General features: G+C 35.9%; 1 protein-coding gene across 7 annotated transcripts in view; it reads right to left on the reverse strand.

Annotated features, from left to right (window-relative positions):
* The window catches only part of NRG1 (neuregulin 1), a 169,025-nt gene that overhangs the window by 9,912 nt on the left and 138,810 nt on the right, over positions 1–20,303 (reverse strand). For 3 of the 7 annotated variants that reach the window (XM_063294908.1, XM_063294904.1, XM_063294909.1), the window contains 4 exons: positions 15,151–15,209; positions 10,357–10,380; positions 4,975–5,077; positions 2,193–2,319 (listed from right to left, as the gene is read on the reverse strand). In XM_063294908.1, coding sequence (XP_063150978.1) covers positions 2,193–2,319; positions 4,975–5,077; positions 10,357–10,380; positions 15,151–15,209 — 313 coding nt within the window. Of the gene's footprint in view, positions 1–2,192; positions 2,320–4,974; positions 5,078–10,356; positions 10,381–15,150; positions 15,210–15,772; positions 15,844–20,303 lie in introns of those variants that run through there. The other 4 variants (XM_063294910.1, XM_063294911.1, XM_063294907.1 and 1 more) reach the window with 4 other exon arrangements.

Genomic DNA, 20,303 nt, shown 5'->3' on the forward strand with positions numbered 1-20,303 from the left:
TCTTTCAGGGTACGATGTACTATGGGAAATATCTGCACTTTTTAAATATTCAAAACAGATTATACAGGAATAGATGAAATTTTGCATCCAATGAAACTGACAATAAGACATTTATTGTCTACAAGGATGCTTAGGATTTTCCATATCCAATAAAACTGATTAGTTATAAACTTTGTATACAGAATAGCTGGCTGCTATTCTTTTCCAATTCCTATGAGAATCCCATTCTTTTATATTGATCAGGCCTTATTCTTTAGTGTTTCCATTCAGAATGGAACTTACTTGGGGGTGGGGGTGGAGAGGAAGGGAGAGGGGGAGAAAGAATATACATGTACAATCTGAGAGGAAAATGTCTGAGAAAATGTCCTTGTTGCTTTTGACTTAGCCAACAGACATCCCTCCCTCCCTTTCAACCTGGCACAGAACAATTTAGTCCAAAGGCAGAGACATCTCTCCTTACTTTGCTGGGGAAGTTAATAGAACCACCTAAGCTATCACAGATACATCATAAGCCATCCTCAAATATTCCTTCATAGTCAAGCATCTTGCTTTTTCTTGAAATAAATTTGGGTTGTAGGACCTGAACACATTTTGAAAGCAGAATAAAGTTATGCGCTGTGCTGAAATGAATGCAAGACAACCAACAGCAGGAACTGTTCTGTAGGCTAAAACAAGCAGAGAGCTGAAGTATCTGTTTTTCATACTGGATCTCAATCATGAGAAAAAGGTCCAGACATTCACTACACCAGGATTCATTGGACGGTTTCATGGATTCAGTTTTGTGAGAAAAGGCTGAGATGTGGCTTATCATTTACATGCAAACATTTTTTTAGCTCCAAAGCCAAACAAACAAAAAACAAACAAACAGCAGACTGTACACTCCTGACTTAAATGGTCCAAGCAGAATTGGTAGTGTTCATTATCATTTTAAATTTATATTCATCATACAGCTAATTGACAAGGTAATGTTCCATGTACACACCCAGAGTATGGGTAAAATAAATGGGTAAAACGCATGACAAAGATATCTTAGAGAAACATATTAATTATCAACCAAAGGAAAAACCTTAAACAAGAGGTTTCAGCAACTACTTCGGGTCTCTACACTAAAATCTTTTTTCAAATAGGAGGGACCCAATTTATATCCTGAAAGTTTAGAGAATTGTCTTATCAGGTCTCTCAGTTGAGTGAAGTCTGGGAACAGGGAAGCACCACAAAAATTAATTTCTCGCCTACGATCACCACTCTAATTTCAGATGACTTCACTTATTTAGCACATTCATCCTAGCCCACATATACCTTTGAGGTCCTTTCTACAGAAACTTGCATCCTATCTCCATAATTCCACTTGCTAGAAGTTTCACTTGTTTCCTTCATTTGCTTCCTACTTATGGGCCAGAACCTAGCATTGCTAGGACACTCACAATTTTTTTTGTATGTTTGTGTGTAAACAAAACCGTTGAGGTCAATAACCGAGATAACATAAACCGATGTTATCTATGTTGGTGGGATCCTAAGGATTAAAGGAGTAATTTTCTGCTTTATGCAGACCTCAACAGTTTTGATTACACACAAACATACACACACACAAATATATACACATACACATGCACACTTAGCACTTAGTAAGCAAGCTTTTCAGTACTTTATTCATAAAGTAGTTTTATAGTCCTATAAAAGGGTTTATATAGGGGTTTTTTTATTAGTAGTTTTTTCAGTAGTATTCTATTATTTGCATTTATAGCATTATAGTGAACCATTTCTTCTACTTTTATTGATTTTAGAAATGTTTCTCCTTTTTAATTTGAACTTTATAACATCTCATAAAAATTGTACAAAATGCTGGTTAGGTATAATAACAATGAAGGTTATAGTAGTACATTAAAATGGTTTCTTTTGTGGACAATTTATTATTATTACTATTATTATTATTATTCAGTGAATATACCTATTACTCCTACCTCCTATTTTCCCCACAACAACCCCACCAGGTCTAAATGTACCTTCAGATCTGTTCTCAGTTAAATCAGGCTACCTCCATTGTTTTGACAAACTGGTGGGAGAATAACATCTTAGGAAAGCAGCACAGACTATTTTTTAATAAATTGTTAAGAGGACTAAATGTCACTGTAATAAATACTGCTGAAGAACTGATGATCAACAAAACTAATTATAGTTTATGCAAAACTTACATTCACCAGCTGGACATTTTCTGGCGGTGGGTGAGGATGGTGAGGCCCGTTTGCCATGTTGACCCTGTGATTGCGTTCTGATCGAAGACCCTGCCTGAGACGGTCGTGTAACTTTTTCCGCTGCTTCCTGAATTTCAAATATGGAACAGCTTTAGTAGTCAAATGAATAAAATAGTTCTATAAGCCCTATTGACCACTAGCTCATTCCCATTACGGAATGTAATTTTATCATTTGAAGGTTCAGAAATTCCAGGAGCTGAGAGGACACACAGTATTGAACTCTGCCAGTGTTAAGATAAGATTTATTTGCAAATAAAGTTTCTGATATTGTATCTAGCATACTGAAACTATAACAATCTCATCCAGCAGCCAATTACATCACAGTATCATATGAAGATGCTACAGAAAGCGGATTGTACTCCAGTGACTTATAATACATGTAGCCGAGGGCAGGTTATTAGATCCAGTGGAGTAGAATTTTATAGGAAAGTAGCTTTTTTGCCCTCTGCTGTATTTTCTGGCAAAACCAGCACACTGGAAACCTTATTCCCTGTGGCTAAGTCTTTGTAATATATCCGGATACAGGGACCATTTGGAAGACCTTATTCTGAACTCCCCAGCTTGCCTGTTGCCTGCCAGCAACCAATAACATTCAGCTGTGGACTGTGTGTTGTTTTTTCTATAGCAGATTTGCTAGGCAGTTTACTGTTGTCTGTAAAGATATAGAGAAAAAATACAAGTCCTTCTAAAAGAAAAATGCCAGAAATAAAATGGTTCTATTCCATATGGATTCTTGATTCTGAAAGAGACAGCAATTACTGGCTGAACTGTTTCAACTAATTCAGTCATAAAAATGCTGAATCACTCACTGACCTCTCCTGCACCATGGATGAGAGAAGAATGTTACATTAGCTGCAAATTCAACTGGGCTGAAGATATGTGCTTGAAGTTAGTCCAGACATACAATAGCGTATTCTCTATATATTGACTTTTCCCTCAATACAGGGAGGGGAAAAATATCCTTCCTTCTCTTTGATCTGTCCAAGACTGGAAATAAGGACTGCCCACCCACCTCACTGACAGAGCCTCCATTATCTCCATATATGGAAAGGAAAATAACATCTCTCTTTTGCAGAAGACTGAAGATAGCAGGCATCCCTTCCTTCAGGGAAAGGATTTTGGGGGAAGAAGAGACAGTGTTACCTATGCCCAGAGTCCTGCCCTGATGTTGTCCAGGGGCTGGATGTATATGTGAGAAAAAAATTCTATTTCTGGGCCAGATGCATCGTCCCACTCCTGCTTTAAACTCTCAAACAGAGATACTAGACTAGTTTGATTGTGGTTTGTTCTCACATAAATCAGGGGTGAGCAGCATTTTTAGACTTATTATTAATTATTATTTTGGCCATGGTGACACCAGGAAGGTGGTCTTTTAGGGGGAAATGGGAGACTCATAGGGATATCGGTTATTCACCCAAAACTTATGCACTATGGTTCCATGGATTTGGATATTGAGGTTTTTTTTTTTTAAATTGGAAGTGGTGATTCCTCATCAGAGCCAAAGAAGCAAAAGGTCAGGGAGCAAAGGTCGAGGTTCAGTTTAGCTCATTCTTGCGGTTTCTGATTATGTCTAAACTAAGCTTGTGCCCCTTCTATAACTGAGAGATGTCACTGCTGAAAAATGTGTGTCATTTGTTTACACAACATTCACTGTTGTTACGCACACTTCTAAAATGATTAAAAAGTAGTGCTTTGGACCTTACACACAGATGAGAACTCTCTGCACTTCATTAAAGCACTCAAGGGAAGCTAAGAGGAAAATTCCTATGAAAGCTAAACATGCCCAACATTCCTACACCTGTAATTCTTCATTAAATTAATGGTGGCATAGATATCACAGTGATTAATACTTTCACTGAAACCACAAGTACTGAATGTAATATCAACAGGGAAAACATATATAGAAAATTCTGGAAGTCTTATCAAGTTTAATAAAAGATAGTTTTATGACTTCTCTCCATTCAGAAGATGGGTATATGAAACAATGGGATGGGTGGCTTGAAGGCTGGGTATTCCTTTTTTTTTTTAATGCAATAAAAGTAAGTATTTTTGCCTATAAAAATGTATCACCAATATACTTAGCAATACATAGCTCTTTGTCTGAAGCATTTTTGTCTGAAGAGCTCATAGTGAAGAAAGGTTTCATGCTTTAACTTGGAAAGATAAGCATAATCATAATGATGGTGAAAGCTTTGAAATATTTCCTGAAAGTTGTAAAAAGTCAATATTAGTTTATATTTAAATAATAAACCATAATATCAACAACATCAATTGTTGCCAAGTGATGGGGAGGGGGCAGAATTTTGGCAATCCCAAGTGTCATTTATCAGGCACCTTTTGACATTCATTATTAGTGTGCTTCACCACATCTCACACACTGCTAAAGATAAAGACAGTCTTGGATTTAAGCCCAGTGCAGTCATTGTGTATAGTATCATGTGGTACAACAAGTTTAAATGTGGAAGCCCTTTAAAGCAAATAGGATGTTTTTGCAATGATCTCAGTGGATCATGAATTAGATTAGATTCTAAGGGATAATTTCCTATGAGAAGCTGTGACAGATTACCCAGCACATTCCAGCTGTACCTACATAGTTACAGAGAAATTCTTAAGTTTATTTAGCCATCTAACTGTGTATTAATAGATGCAAGCACATTTTTTAGCCTTTTGTTTTGTGAGGTCCTGATTATAGAATTACAGAAAAAGGAAAAGGAATGTTTACTTGGTTTTGCAGTATGCCACAACACACATGATGCCAACCACAAGGAGAGCAATGCAGATGCCAGTTATGGTCAACACTCTTTTCTGGTAGAGTTCCTCAGCTTCTAGAAAATGAGAAAATATAGATGGTTATAACATGTACACCGGATGAAAAAACAGAGACCACTAAAATGCAGCTTGGAGACTGTCATCTTACAGCTTCACACAGTGAAATTATGACAAACTTTACACTCAGAAATTATGAACTATATTCAGTATCACTGATGTGTGAAGCTTAAAATAAAGAAAATGTAAATTAACTTGAATCACCATGATTCAGTGTTCTGTTTAACATAATTTAAAATTTATGAAGTTGTCTAATGAAATAAAAACAATGTACTGATAGAACAAGGCAAGTTGTTTAAAAATAGGGTTTTTCTTGCAAAGAAAGCTGGGATGAAGGTCATTCTTGGACCCTCTCTCCTCCCAATTCTCTCTTCCAGTTTCCCTTGTAGTAATTTGAAATATCCAGGTGTTTTTCCAATATTATCTTGGTCCACACCAATCTTTACATGAGGAACGTTACAGTTCTACTTTGAATTTGGCTTGCCATTAGACCGCCTGTGAAGATTACATAATTAAATCAGGAACTGACAGTGACATTTAAATTAATCCACCACTCCAATAGGCAATAATGCATTGTACCATAGACATTATATGTTTGATTGAATAGTAAAAAAAAAAAAAAAAGGTGATAATTGGGTGAAAAAAGTTTGGTTCTACTGCAGTGACTTCACTCTAAGATACTGTATCAATATGAACTAATTCTTAGGACAAACGATGTTTAGCCTGGAAAAGATAATCACACTCCACTTGGCAAAGCATAATTTGTATGCTAAACAAAGGAAATGGTACGTTTAGAACACCGATACCAACAGTGCACAGGATTAACCACCAGAATGAGCCAGAACTTTGTATTCTTTCTTTTTATTTGGTTGCTGAAAAATGTATTTAGCTTTTAATATAACATTGTGTAATTTTCTAGATGCCAACCTCAAAGTAACCAATGTGTGAGCAACCTACGAGAATTTGCATTCATTAATAGGAATGTTTTTAGGAACATGACCATTCAGATTTAAAGACAGGGGAAAGGAAAAGTCACTTTCAATGCTCTTGGAAAAGAGTTTGGCATCAATGGAACAGGATTGGAAAATCTGTTACTTTTCTGCTTTGTGATACTTTGTATTTAGCAATTTCCTGGCCTGGTGATCTTTGTATGTTTGCAGATAAGACATCTGCCAGCGCTTGCTTTGCCTTAGCCTGTTGTTTCAGATTGATTTCTGGCAACAAGCAACGTCAGGTCCCAAATTCCTGACTTCTGTGGTCACTGTTGCTCTAAGGATCCAAATATTTACTTAGACACTGACCCAATATATAGTTTGACTATGTCATATTGGCCAAGATCCAATAACTGGCAGTGTCTGCTGATATGAGGTACCATTTATTGATATGTAACCGTTTTAGGGGGAAAAACATGCTGTCTGGAATTTTTTTTTTTTCATGGAATATAGGATTTGACCAAATGTTTATTGCATGATTTCCAAATGCTATTTTCAGCACGCTTCTTTCGTATGGCAAAATGGTCAAAGCAAGGGGAGGCTATACCGCTGTATCTGAGAGTAAATCCTAGTGAGCAGCATAAGGCTTCCTTCTGAGTAGACATACATGGGCTTGCATGGTGAATGAAGAAATGCGTGTATGTTACCAGCTTCTGGCTTTCCCCGAGGCCTCTGAATTCTGTAACAGATTAAAGGATACTTACAAACATGTTTAATGGATAACAAATTCTTGTGTGCTTGGCTCAATCGTGCAGAGTGGCTGCTTCATGTTTTAGCTCCTACTTTGTGGAATCAATTCCCCCTTGAAGAACATGTGGGGTCTGATCTCCTGAGGTTCAAAGACACTTTTTTCAAGACCTTAATGAAGTTGGAAGCACCCTTCTTTTTGATTTCAATATCTAATACTAGTTTAAATTATGGTAGTGCTGGGGTTAGCTAACATCTGAAAAAATTACTATGTTATGATTTTTATTGTTTTCTTCTTACACTGCTCTTAGCTATAAGGATTAGGCTAGGCTAGGCTAGACACTAAATTTTCAGGCTCACTGGCCATGAATTATGAATTCGAGCATAAATATATAGGTAGGAGAAAGCAAATTAGCAAAGATTACTCATTACTTCTTTTAGATTCTTGTTAAGAGCCACTTTATGTCCCTTAAAATTAATTATATTCAATGGGATTTACATGAAGGAAACTGATTTTTAGGGGTATGGGTGGCATTTTTCTCCAAATATTTTTCTCCGGTGGGCATCTCCTCTCCCAACCTCTCTGAGCATTTCACCGAAAGTATCTTTTTTGTTTTTAAAAAGAGAGCATCTCTTTATCACATCCACGTTTAACTCTGAGGTCTGCCTTTGGCGCTACAGCTTGAAATTCCAGATGAACCAAAACTGAAATTTAAAAACTATCTTTCAAACCTTCCTATCTATGATACAATGCATCTTATTGCTTCCTACATGCCAATCCCAATATAAACATTGGTTAACAAGTTTATGAACATATTCAGATGAAAATAAACAATACTGATTATGAACAAAAGGAAAGAAAGGTCAGTTTTGTGAGAAAATAAAACTAGAATGCTCAAATGATTATACAAACAAAAATCCAAGAACAGGAAGTAAAAGTACTGAGACAAACACAAATATGGGAGGAGGGAGAGGAGAGGAAAGAGGAAGGAAAGGAACAGATGAAGGAAGAGGAGGAAGCTGAAGGGAAAGATAAGGTTAGAAGTTGAAAAGTCAACTATAGGCCTGGCACAGCATGCTTGATAACTGGAAGAAAGAGTGAAGAAAAGCGTTTGAAAGTAAGACTGAAGCAGAATTTGAAGGGATTTCACATACAGCATAACTCCTAACCTATGCTCACCTGGAAGCACTAATTGATTAGCCAAGGACTGGAGTCTTATTAATATTACAATACAACAAGAGATAGCAAAAGCCATGCTAAATGCAATCCATTAAATAGGAAATAGTGCAGTTCTTAAAGGGTTAATATAATTCTCTTTGTAGAATCCGTCATTAATTGGTTAAAAATGTGCGATTGCTTCCCTTCTGCCCACAAAAAGCCTAGTGTGGGTGCACTGGTTGTATGAGTCCCAGGATGCCACCAAATGACACCTCTATAATCAATCCTTGCCCATTCTGCAGTAACACACAGGAAGCAGTACTTGTCAAATTGCACATTTATGCAGCGTTTCCAGACATTTCTGCATGGAAAGGTAGGAGATATTATAGGGTTCTTTGGTGGCAGCTCGTTGGCCAGCTTAACATGTAACCTAACTATGAAAAAAGTGTTCGGTAAAACCATACTGCTTGATCCTGTTCTTGCATTATTAACCAAAATTAATAGTATTTTTTTTTTTTGGCCCTACAGCATGCTGTATATGATGCATTGTGCCTTTCTAGTGACATTTTCTATGAACGTTTACTGCAACACAGAACCTGGGTGGGCCTTATTCATGATGAATTTACACCTCCTTTGTTGTCCTCTCATCTTCTAATTCTTTCAGTCTCATTACCAATAACAGTCCTGCTCATTCTCTCTTGAGCTACGCAGTTTCTCTTGAAACTTTAGTACTGTTGTGATCAGTAGGACATATTTTCTGCAAAATCTTTTGCCCCCTCCAAAAAGAGCATCCTTTTTTGCAGACTTTTATGTCCCCTAGGTTGCATATATGGCCACAATGATGCAGGTATTGGGGGATGGGGGGGACAAGTAATATATTCACATTACTGAATCAACATTCTGTTTCCCCAATCTACTTGGCTCCTATTGTAGGCCACATGCAACATGATATGGGTAGGGATATATATCTGAATATTGTTCTGTTTGGGAGGATTATGCACTGTGAGATTTATAGCCAACCATAGCCACATTATGACATCAAGGGAAAGTCCTGCCACATAGTGAGGCCCTAGAGCTGCCATTATAGAATAATAATGAAAAGAATGTCAGCCTGGTTGTGTTAGCTATAGGCTACATTCTCCTTTCCTTATTTTCTGAATGACACGACACTGGGGTTTAATTTAATATTGCCAGACAGCCAATGTGACATCATCACATACATGATCCTGCACTGCTTGGGCACCATAGTGAAGAAGCCGTAAATGGCAGTGAAACAAAAGCATCCAGGGCTAAACAAAACGTAAAAGGAAGAAAAAGGAAGAACAACACTATTTTGCCAATGGATGTCCACTCATACATCTCAGATCCAAAGCATCTGAAGCACAGATGCACAAACATGTAAGCTTACATTTAGAAACACAAGAAGTCAGTACCCAAAGTTGTTTTGAAATAATCTCTAGCCATAATAGAAAACAGACAATTTAGATGTTAAAATTTAAGCCCTGAGTAAGATCTAATCTAGAGTTGGAGGCAGCATCAAGTCAAATCGAAATAGGAAATGAAAGCAAAAGTCAAAGCTGATCATGTGGTAAGGGCTGACCTCCCCATCTCACCTCTTTCTTCAAAATAGATTTCTGGTTTGAGGAACAGGGAAAGGGCTGTAGCTCTGGAATAAATAGTTCCAGGTTCAATCCCCAATATCTTCAATTAGGGCTGGAAAAACAAATCCACAAGGGGCTGCTGACCTGTGTTGACAAAGTGGTCTTACTCAAGAATTGTCCTATAATCCTGAAGGCCCACTGCTTGGTCCTGGCATTCCATATGCTTTGCTCTACTTCCTCTGCGTTCCACCTTCTCTTCTCTTATGCCCATGATATAACCTTCTTCCTTTGCATGGCATAAATCCAAGAACTATTTTAATTTTCAGTCCTCAATTATTTTATGGAAACATAGACATAAATGGGACTTCTAATGGCAAAACGACTTCAAATTACTCCTAATACAGGTCCTGTGTTTTTAAATAAGGGGTCTGTAGTTTCATTATTTTCCAAAAAGGAGGTTTCTCCTTGTTATTTTCTGAATGTTCTTCCAGCAGTTAATTTCATAGATGAAAACTTCATAGGTGCATTCAGAGATAGCAGCAGTAAAAAAAAAATGTGCCAAGCTATCCATCAGAAAAGTTAATTTCCTGTCTTTCATGGGCATCTCCAGCATATTCCACAGTAGTGTGGGTGTATCTTCCTCTCTCTCCCCCCCCCCCCTCTCTCACACACACAGTTATGAGAGCTGAGTTAAGTGCAAATAGGGAGCTGGCATAGGCTGTTATAGCTGTATGATCCCTTTTAAAGCATAAGGAAGTTGGTTAGGAACTGAGGGTGGGGAAATAAAAAAAAATAGTTTTCAATCTCTCAGCAAGCTAAAAGGAATGATTGGTCCATACCCATAAATTCAATCCCAAGATGCTCTGCCAATGCAGAAAGTTGACATAAAAAGAGAGAAAAAGGAAAATAGTTTCAGAAAAGAGCAATACGCTGTACTGAAAAAAACAAATTACACATGGATATTATGCGTATTAGGTGTCTGCACAATGAGACAGGACAAATGGCATAAGGTTAATAGGGCAGAGCTCATGTAAGCTTTGGCGGGCTCTTTTTTAAAAACCATTTAGAAAACTACGGCTCCAAAGCAAACCACACAATGGTTATCTGTATATAATCTACAAGAACATGATGACTGCACCAATGTGCAGTATTTTAACCCTTAAAGATATTACTGAGGTATCTGTATTTACTATATCATCCATGTTGCATTTATGGTACAAAATGCCTCCATATAAAACATGTTCCTCTCTCTCTATATGATCCATAGTGGGGCACTGATTTTGGAGCTCACTATACACAAAGCTACACTGTTACTTGTTTTCATGTTACAGTGAGCTGTGCCAAACCCGTTTCTTTAGTCCAGTGTTTCTCCATCTCAGCCACTGTAAAATGTGTGGACTTCAACTCCCAAAATTCCCCAGTCAACAGTCTGGAATTGAAGTCCACACATCTTAAAGTGGCTGAGGTGGAGAAACACTGCTTTAGTCTGCTGCAGGCAGAACCAAGTTTAGTCTGCTGCAGGCTCACGTTAGTAGGGACAAAGTGTAAATATACACAGTTAAGTATCTGAAGTGGTAGTAGCACCTTCTGCAATTTTAAAACTGATTTGGAAGGCTTCTTTAGATCACTGACCCAACAATAAAAAGGAATGAAAAGTATTACTGTTATTGTTATTTGTTACGGAGCCTCGGAAAAGGAAGGAAGAACAGAGCTGATCAGAGGCAGATTTGCGAATAACTTTGTAAAACTATGAAACGTTCTACAAACGTACATGTTTCAGAATATGATGATGATATTGGACCTTACTGGCGATGCAATTTTCTTTCCTTCATTTTCTATTGCAAGTAAGAACAGAAACAATGGCATTATAGTTGTTGCAAAACATGATGACTAAGAAGAGACTGGGTGCAGCTCCCATACAGGGCTGCTGTCATGTTGTGGCTACATTGCTGGAGTTAATTCAGGCAGCATCATTTGTTATAATGAAGCTATACTAATACTTCAGTTAAGGTACAGAATCACTTGCATTTTAGTTCATTCAAATCCTCTGATATTATTATAGGCAGACAAATATGGATTGAAAGGATACTTCATTGGGTACGTGTGTAATGCATGAATACATTTTTAAAAGAAATGATAATTTATTTATTTGATTTATTTTCTATCCTGCCTTTAGGCAAACATACCTAATACTCCTTCCTCCTCCTACAAAATGTTCAGTGATTACTCACAGCTTTGTATGTTATTACATAATTCCTGTATCAAAATATAACTGCTATATTTATCACTGAGAAGCAGTTGCTGATTCCTGTCTAAATATGCATAGGTGCATATACACTATATCCAGTTTCCCTTCTTAGCGGTGTATATATTTCAAGTAGTGAACAGTTTGCCTTTACAATCAGTAATATTTTAAGGGTTAAATAAAAATTCATAGGTTTTTCACACACTAAAGAGCCAGTGTTACTTGCTTACATGAAAACTACTAACAATATATATTAGTTGCATAGAAGCTTCAGTAGAATTAGTGACATGCTCATGCATATTACTGCATATGGTACTTCACAGGTAAGGTAGACAACCTAGATGAATTTAAGAGAAATTCACTGATTTCAAACAGCTTATATATGAAATAATTGAATGGCAAATTTGTATATATATAATTTTCATTCATTCATTCATTCATCCATCCATGTAGCAAAAATCATGCATAGAAAACATGCATTGTTTATTCTAATTCCAGAATAAATGCAAACCGTTCCAATTACATTTGAAATTCATAGTAGAGTTTTCTTGATTTTTGAAACTCCCAAACAGCCATGCTTGCTAAGTTCAGTACTACTGACATTACCCCATACATTCACAGTATTATGTAGCTACTACGATTTTATTTGCTGTGTCCACCTTGAATGTTAAAATTTGTAAAAGCTTGTTTAAATTATGAGACAAACTCTTATCCTTGCAAAGGCACAGCAGCCTATAAATAGGGTGAAAGCAGAGCCTTGCTTGCACTTTGCTGTTAGCACTCTTGAGACTATGTTTTCACTGAGTGAGGGGAGCAATGTAATTTTGTTTGTTTAGGCAGCTCTGCCTATGTGGACATGTGTCATGACCCTACATTTCATTCTATAGGTACTTTCAAGTTGATCACAATCATCATCTATTCTTATAGTTAGCACTGTTTACCAATATTACTAACGAAACAGTTTTAAATCCAAAGTAATTTGGCTGTAAAATATAGCAAAGTGATACATTCTATTATCTCCTTAGGAAACCCTCATTCTTTCTATCTCTAATTTAAAAGGTAGGTAAGCCTGAACCAAGTAAAAATTACTTTTAATAGTTTTTCTGACTTCCTCTTTTGCAGCAAAGGAAATTTCTATGCTGCCTGACCCTGATGGAGCTCTACTTGTATGCCAACAAGATAATGTAAAATTTATCTTCAAAAATAATTTTAATCCATTGAAGATGGAATGCAACTAAGGGTGGGTGTCATGGGTGGGCACTAGGCAGCATGGGTGGGTGCTGCAGGCAGCTGGCCCAAATTTTGATCATGTGACCCCAGGGAGCTCTGTGATGGCCAGAACTTTGAGGACTGGTTGTAAGTCCATTTTTTCAGGGCCATTGTAACTTTGAACAGTCACTGAATGAATGGATATAACCTGAGGACTACCTCTATTACTTACAACTGAGAATTACATATTTCAGTATTGCAAGATTTATTGATCGGATATACATGGAGCAATCTGGCAATCTTCTAAAAAGTTATCTATATCAAGCATAGCTACAGCTTATGGTACAGCTGTGTGTACTTTTTTGTATTCATTTTAACTTAGATTAGATTTTAAAATAAACCCTTATTAGTTGTTTTATAAACTATTCACATAATACATAGGCAAACCATAGCATAAATGTAACTTTAAAGTTACTATTCTAATTAGCAAAACAGAAACAAAACTCTTTTATTGTATATCTTTACTTATATCTGGCCATTTGAAAGTGCTTTTTTATTGAATATTCTTGTGGAATACAAATATATATTCATTGAATATATTATTAAGGCTTTAAAAGAGACCTTTGATCCATACATTTTATCTAAAACAGATGTCATAGTCAGTGGAAATATTTAAAGAGTCCACATTTTAGGTCTGCATTCAGGTGGTGCTGAAGTCAATAACTCTCTATCTCAATACACATAAAGAGTTCAATTCTTATTCTAAGATGTCTTCCTGTTCATAATATGCCTTCACTTATTCTTGGCCATTGAAACATATAATAGGAAAGAAGTTAGAAACGTCTTTCAAATATATTTCTTATTTGGGTAATGAAAAAACCAAACACATGCTTTCTGCTAATTGACTTTTTTAACACAAGAAAAGTATTGGGCAATATTAATTCTAAAACCCCCTCCTTGGCAGATCACAATTTAGAAGCAGAATGCTTAGGATGATAATTAATTATTCATATATTTTTTGTTCACAGATGTGAAAAATCAACCTATATGACTGATGAATACTATCTCACCAATGGAAATTAAATAGTAGTATCATGAAGCAGCTGACATCTTTCACTGCTTTTGAATAAACCATCAAGGACTATTTAGTAGGGCTTTGCACATTTCAAAAATGATTTGAAAGAAGTGTTTCAAGCCATGTGCAACAGCAGCATCTCTCTGCTATTCATTAAAGCAGGTCATCTTTTGTACAAGCTTCTTCATGAGTTTGAAAAAGAGATGCCACTGCTTTAAGGAAGCACTCATTAAATTAATATGACTCTTAAAGCATCAGTATTCCATTGACAACTTGATCAAAAAGTATTTGGATACCTGTAGTATACTGAAAGTGCATAGAAATGTAAGAAATCTCTATGGCAAACTTTGCCATCATAAAGTCTTCAGCTCACATAATCTCATAGCCAGTTTTACCTTTGGACTTACTGGTTATGATTATGGCAAGTAGATTCAAACATTTCTGTGGGAAGCCATTACGAAAGATTGTTCTTTTCCAAAATCTCACTCATTTTTAGAACCCTACCAAACATTTACTATGATAAGGACAAAGCAAAATATACTAACATTAAGTTAATCAGAGACAGATAGGAAATCCTTGCAATTCAATATATAAATCTGAATTGTGACATGCATGCCATGTAAATGGCATTCTCATGTTTATGTTCAGTTGCGCATTCTTTTAAAATTAGCTAGAACCATCGTCCTCAGTCCACATATTCTCCAGCAGCTTTTATTGATTATATTTGATAAAAGATGATGTAAGTCATGGTTTATATCCAATTTCCTTCACAACTATTGCTCAGAAATATCACGTTTGGATTAGATTTAAGTATTTGCAGATTTGTATTTAACCTGAGCTTTATGTTCATATTTTAGCTCCTTGAACAGCTATTAATTTGAATCAGTATTTTTTTCCCCTTTATTTCTACTATTCTAATTTTGCTGAAGCCCTGACATTGCTTGGGCAATCATTACCATGCAAACAGGCAGAAGCAATCGAGATTAGGGTTCATGGAGTCCATTTAGTAATAAAGAAAAATCTGAGGAAAGTTGCGGCTAGGAGAAAGCAGCGTCAACTGAGCATGCTCCTATTCAGGCAGAGAGAGAAAGGAAGTGGACGTACTGTAGAAGCTGGCCATTACGTAGTTTTGACAGCGATCACCAGTAAATTCATTTGGGCACCTGAGAGTAAAAACAAAAACAAAAAGAAAGAGAAAACAGAGAAAAAGAAAAAGAGGCAATTATATGCTAAGAGGCTCCTTGAGTGACAGCAGCCAGAACTTTGATGAATTCGTCTTCAGAAATTGGGCCTGTTTCTTATTGCCAAGTGGCTGCAGGTTTTGAGAACAAAACTGCTTCACAAATACCAATTTAAGGGGGAAGGAGGTTAATCTTAGTAACTATAAAAGTAAAACACCTGAAATGACAACATGATATTCTTATTGTCATTGGAAAATGAACTTGAACAAAATGGTCACACTACCCAGCTACTTTTTTTTTTTAGGTCAAAGCCTCAGGGACTCTTACCCAGGTAAGGCTACTTGCAAGTACAACCAGAACAATAAAGAATTACTACAGTTTGCAAAATAATAGCAAGTGCTTGGTGCTGCCAAATTTGCACAGAATGGTCAAAGGCAAAAGAAAAAGATCCCAGTTTGAACTGAAGAGTGAAAACATCAAATGATAGTGATTTTGATTGCTGTAATTTGGGGAGAAAACAGATTTCATCTTATTTTAAAACATACTTTGTGGAAAGTTTTGGACTTTCATGGGTACAACTTCAGCACATCTTGGTCCAGAGAATCCATGCTGACACCTAAAGGCAAAAATGTGATCCTTAATTTAAAAAGAGAAGAACCCATGGGTAGAGAAAATGCTATTCTGTTTCTATGAGACTCCTCTAAAAGACCTCGGAGAAAGAATAAAAAATGAAAATGGATGACAAAGCCATTGCATTTTTATTAAACAAACTCTGTGTCACCAAAAGACAACTACAAATAACAAAACCAAAACACACCAATCAGGGCAGGTGGGGGAAAGGAAGTAATGCTGATGATTAATTTTCAGCTGATTTTTCTCTTTCTAGAATGCTATACAATGAATTCATTGGTGACTTCAGCAGTTATTTTGATGGCAAGATCAGTTAAAGGTATTACCTTTTTTCTACTGCCATATTGATTCATATTTTAATCAAGATGCAGAAAAATGGATTTTTATGTTATAGGTTGACTACAAGGCTACCAAAGCGGAGCATAACATTTTCAAATTCAAAATATATGATGAAGTGGTAAAGTGCAATCTTAATTGAATTATTTATTTATCTATTTAAATTTATCAGCTGCCCAATTCCAATGGACTCTGGTCAGCATTATGTCAGGAACAATCTAACACCACCACCAGCAACAACAGTATCTTAAAAATAGAAAGTTATAAAATCGGAGGCAAAAATAAGTTCATTCTGTTACTATGTTCTAATAGAAAGGCTGGTCCTCAATATTATTCAGAATAAAGGAGGCAAAGAGGCCAAAAAGGACTTCAGGAAGAAGCTCCAAAGCTTTAGTGCCAAGAAAAAAAAGAAGGAAATGGGGTTATGTCCTTGCCTCAAGAAAAGTGGTAATAAAATAAAGCCCCCTCTAAAGATCAAGTAGACTTATATTGAAACAAGCAATTCCTCAGATATCATAAGCTCTTGGAAGTTAAGAAACAGGACTTGAATTCAGCTCAGAAGAAAACTGGGTGCCTCCATCATATAGGAGTGCTATGCTCCGAAACAAAATACTTCTCTGATTCTACCGAGGACTATGCATTAGATGTATTTTCTAGATTCTTCAATCTCTATACCTAATTCTTGCTATGCAATTCAACTACTGTATATCCATGGTAGAAGAAATAGCTAGTTGCTATACTTCTCTTTATTCTTATTTCATGTCTTTAATTCCTTTTGGTCACTGTTTGTTTATCTTTTCTGTGTTGTACATAACATAGGTTACCTCAAAAGGGAACAGGATGGTGGTATGTATGTTTTTATGTATGTACTCTTCTATTTGTTGCATTTTAGTCTCAAGATCAGAATCTGGACTGGAATAGATCTAGATCAAGAATTTAAATCAGGGGTTGTAAGCGCTTAATGGTTTCTGGCAGATTGGCAAGGATAAAACATGTCTTTAAGGCTTATAAAATGAAGAATGGTTAGCAAAACAAGTAGTACATTTTTGTTTGAAAAGACTGTTAATTAAGTTACATTTTTTAAGACAAAGCTAATTTCTTAGTTCAGTAGTCTTTAATTCTATATGATTTATACCAGTTGGCAGATTATAGTACCATAGATCCCACAATTGTGGATATTCCACCATTGGTCTAGCTAATTAATTCAAAAATATGTAAAACTGGGACACTAACACACATTCAAATACTTTGTCTAAATGGAGAACTTTTTAAAAAGGATAATGATAATAATGATCTAGGGAAAGAGAAATGGGGATAATGTTTTTCAGTGATGATCTAATTGTATTGTCCTTTAGTACTGCAGGTAATTTATAATCCTACAGGGAAGCATTTATCATTTCCTATGTCCATTTAGACAATCTCCCTCTGGCAGTTTTAATTAGCCAGTATAGGCAAAGGTCCATCATGCACCTAATCTTCCTGAAACAGCAAAGGATATTGTTCATATCCTCATGCAGGAAAAAAAGAAGAAGCTATTATACCAGGACAAGTAATTCAGGTGTCTTAAAATGATATGGATAAGATAAATCTCATCTGTAAAATGCTGTGCAAATTAATGGTGGGGATTATTGAACTTTCATTAGGATACAAGTCCATAACAATTGGAAAAGTTCCAGTGACCCACACTGGATTTGTCATAGAAAATGTACTTTCTTTATTGCTACCACTACTATAAGTGCTGTAGAGTAAAAATATGAATTCCCACTAGAGTTGAATTAGATTTCATTGCTTTTGTTCAGCATCATTTTGAACCCAAGGGATGAAAAGAAATGCCATCTTGAAAGAAACTGAGAAAAAGAGAAAAGCTTGCTTGAAGTTTATACCACAAAAAAGTCACCTTCCCTGGTATAAAAAAACCCCATCTCTTATATAATGGAAATTCTGCTGGGTCTATAAGAAAATAAAGTCCTCTTGTTCCCGATTGCTAGTGAAATTCTTGTTGCTGCCTGAATCCAATCAGAATTCAATTAAATCTCCTTTTAAACATTCTTTTTTTTTAATTTCCCAATCTCATTTATCTATGAAAATTTATAAAAATAATGGATCATTCCTTTTTTTTCTCCTTGCATAAACGGAAAAGTGCAAATATTGGAAAGTTCAATAAGTAACATAGATGTAGGAATCATAGGCTATTGTTTTTATGAATGGAATGGTTGAGATTTTAAAAGTATAGAATGTATTATAATCATTATTTGTTCATGTTTAACATTGGAGGATCACTTTCTCCCATATATGTTTTCCTAAGGGCTTGTGTAGTAGTCACAGACTGCTTGAAATATACCCTGATCAAAAACAGCACTGTATTCAAGGCACTTAGAAACTATTGGCTTAAGCAGACCAAATGTTGTTGGATTGTATGTGTCAGACATTCTCCCGGAAATGCTTCATCAAATCACAGAGTTCCTAAGGTTTTTGAAACACTACAGGTAGTCTTTGCTAAATTACCACAGTTGAGACCAGCATTCGGGTTGCTAAGCGAAGCAGTCATTAAGCAAATCTGACCCGATTTTACGACCTTTTTTGCAGCGGTCATTAAGCGAATTGCCGCAGTTGTTAAGCAAACCATGTGGTCATTAAGTGAATCACATGGTTCCCCGTTGCTTTTGTTTGCCAGAAGCTGTCCCGGAAGGTAGAAAATGGCAAACGTGACCACGGGATGCTGCGACAGTCATAAATGCGAACTGGTTGCCAAGCCCCAAATTGCGATCACGTAACTGTGGGGATGCTGTGACTGTCATGTAAGAATTGGTTGTAAGTTTTTTTTCCCAGCACCATTGTAAGTCTGAACCATCACTAAACAAATGGTTATTAAGTGAGGACTACCTGTATTTTACTACTGATATAGCCTGTGAATGTTTCAGAAAAGCTTTATTAGTAAATAAAGCAGCATGCCCTGTGAAAAATGTATCCTGTTTCAGGAATACCAAACCTAAAGCTTCAATCATATGCATTCCACCTTGGAAGTGAGACCAACATAATACAGAGGGAGTTCCTTCTGAGTAAACAGCACCCCTATTCACTGATCCTGATAGTTGGTGGGCATGAATTTTCCTAAAAACACAAAATAAATAGTGTTATCTCTTCCTAACCCAACGAGAACTCCACTTTTTGGTCAATTTATTTGGATAAATCAGGTAATGTATATAGCAAAATTGGATTAGTCTTCAGTGATTCTAGGATTAGTCTTCAGTGTGGTCTTTATAACACTTCACTGGTCAAATTTACTTTCCAGTCTGAATATTTTAACTAGGATTGGGATGACATTTTATCTGAATGAAATTTATCTTTCCTGCTTTACCTATTTTTGCATATAACTATATCAGGACTTCAATATTGTTACTAGCAGTAGTAGTGGTTGGAAGTGGAAAGCAGTTGATAATTTCCACACTCTTTGGTTGAAGCAGGGCAATGTGAAAACAAAGGAATGTAAGAACATCCATTAAGAGGAATTGTATTTTCTATTTGACCTAATGCTTATAACATGAACGTTAAACAACTGTATTTAGAAATTTAAAAAATACAGCATAAATTAAATCACCATTACAGAGGAAAATAGATATGGCACTACCAATGTTAACTAAATCTGGGATCTACAGGAGACTTCTAGTTTCTAAAAAAAGAAAAATAATATTTTTAGCATGTCTTTTTCCTTTCAGTTACATTTCATAAATCAATTATAAAAGATAAGCTATCTTTACTTGATGCAGCCAAAAAATAAGGCATCTTGTGGTTCCATCCAATTAATTATCTGATTGTTCACAGAATATGTGCCATATGTTGCAATGTTTCTAGAACAACTTCCATCATGAAAAATATTGGAAAATCCATTGTGGCACCTTTACCACAATGGTAAGCTATCACAGGCCACTGATCTATCTAATATTATGGAATAATTTCAGAACTTCCTGTGTCAATGAAAGAGAGAAAGTATACATATATATATACATGTGTGTGTGTATGTTTGTTTCATATCAGTATTTTGTAATCTTTTAATTTAAAACATTATTTTTTCTCCAAACAAATGCATAGATAACAACATTAAAGTTTCTG

Source organism: Candoia aspera, chromosome 2 (genome assembly GCF_035149785.1).
Source record: "Candoia aspera isolate rCanAsp1 chromosome 2, rCanAsp1.hap2, whole genome shotgun sequence".
Classification (NCBI taxonomy): domain Eukaryota; kingdom Metazoa; phylum Chordata; class Lepidosauria; order Squamata; family Boidae; genus Candoia; species Candoia aspera.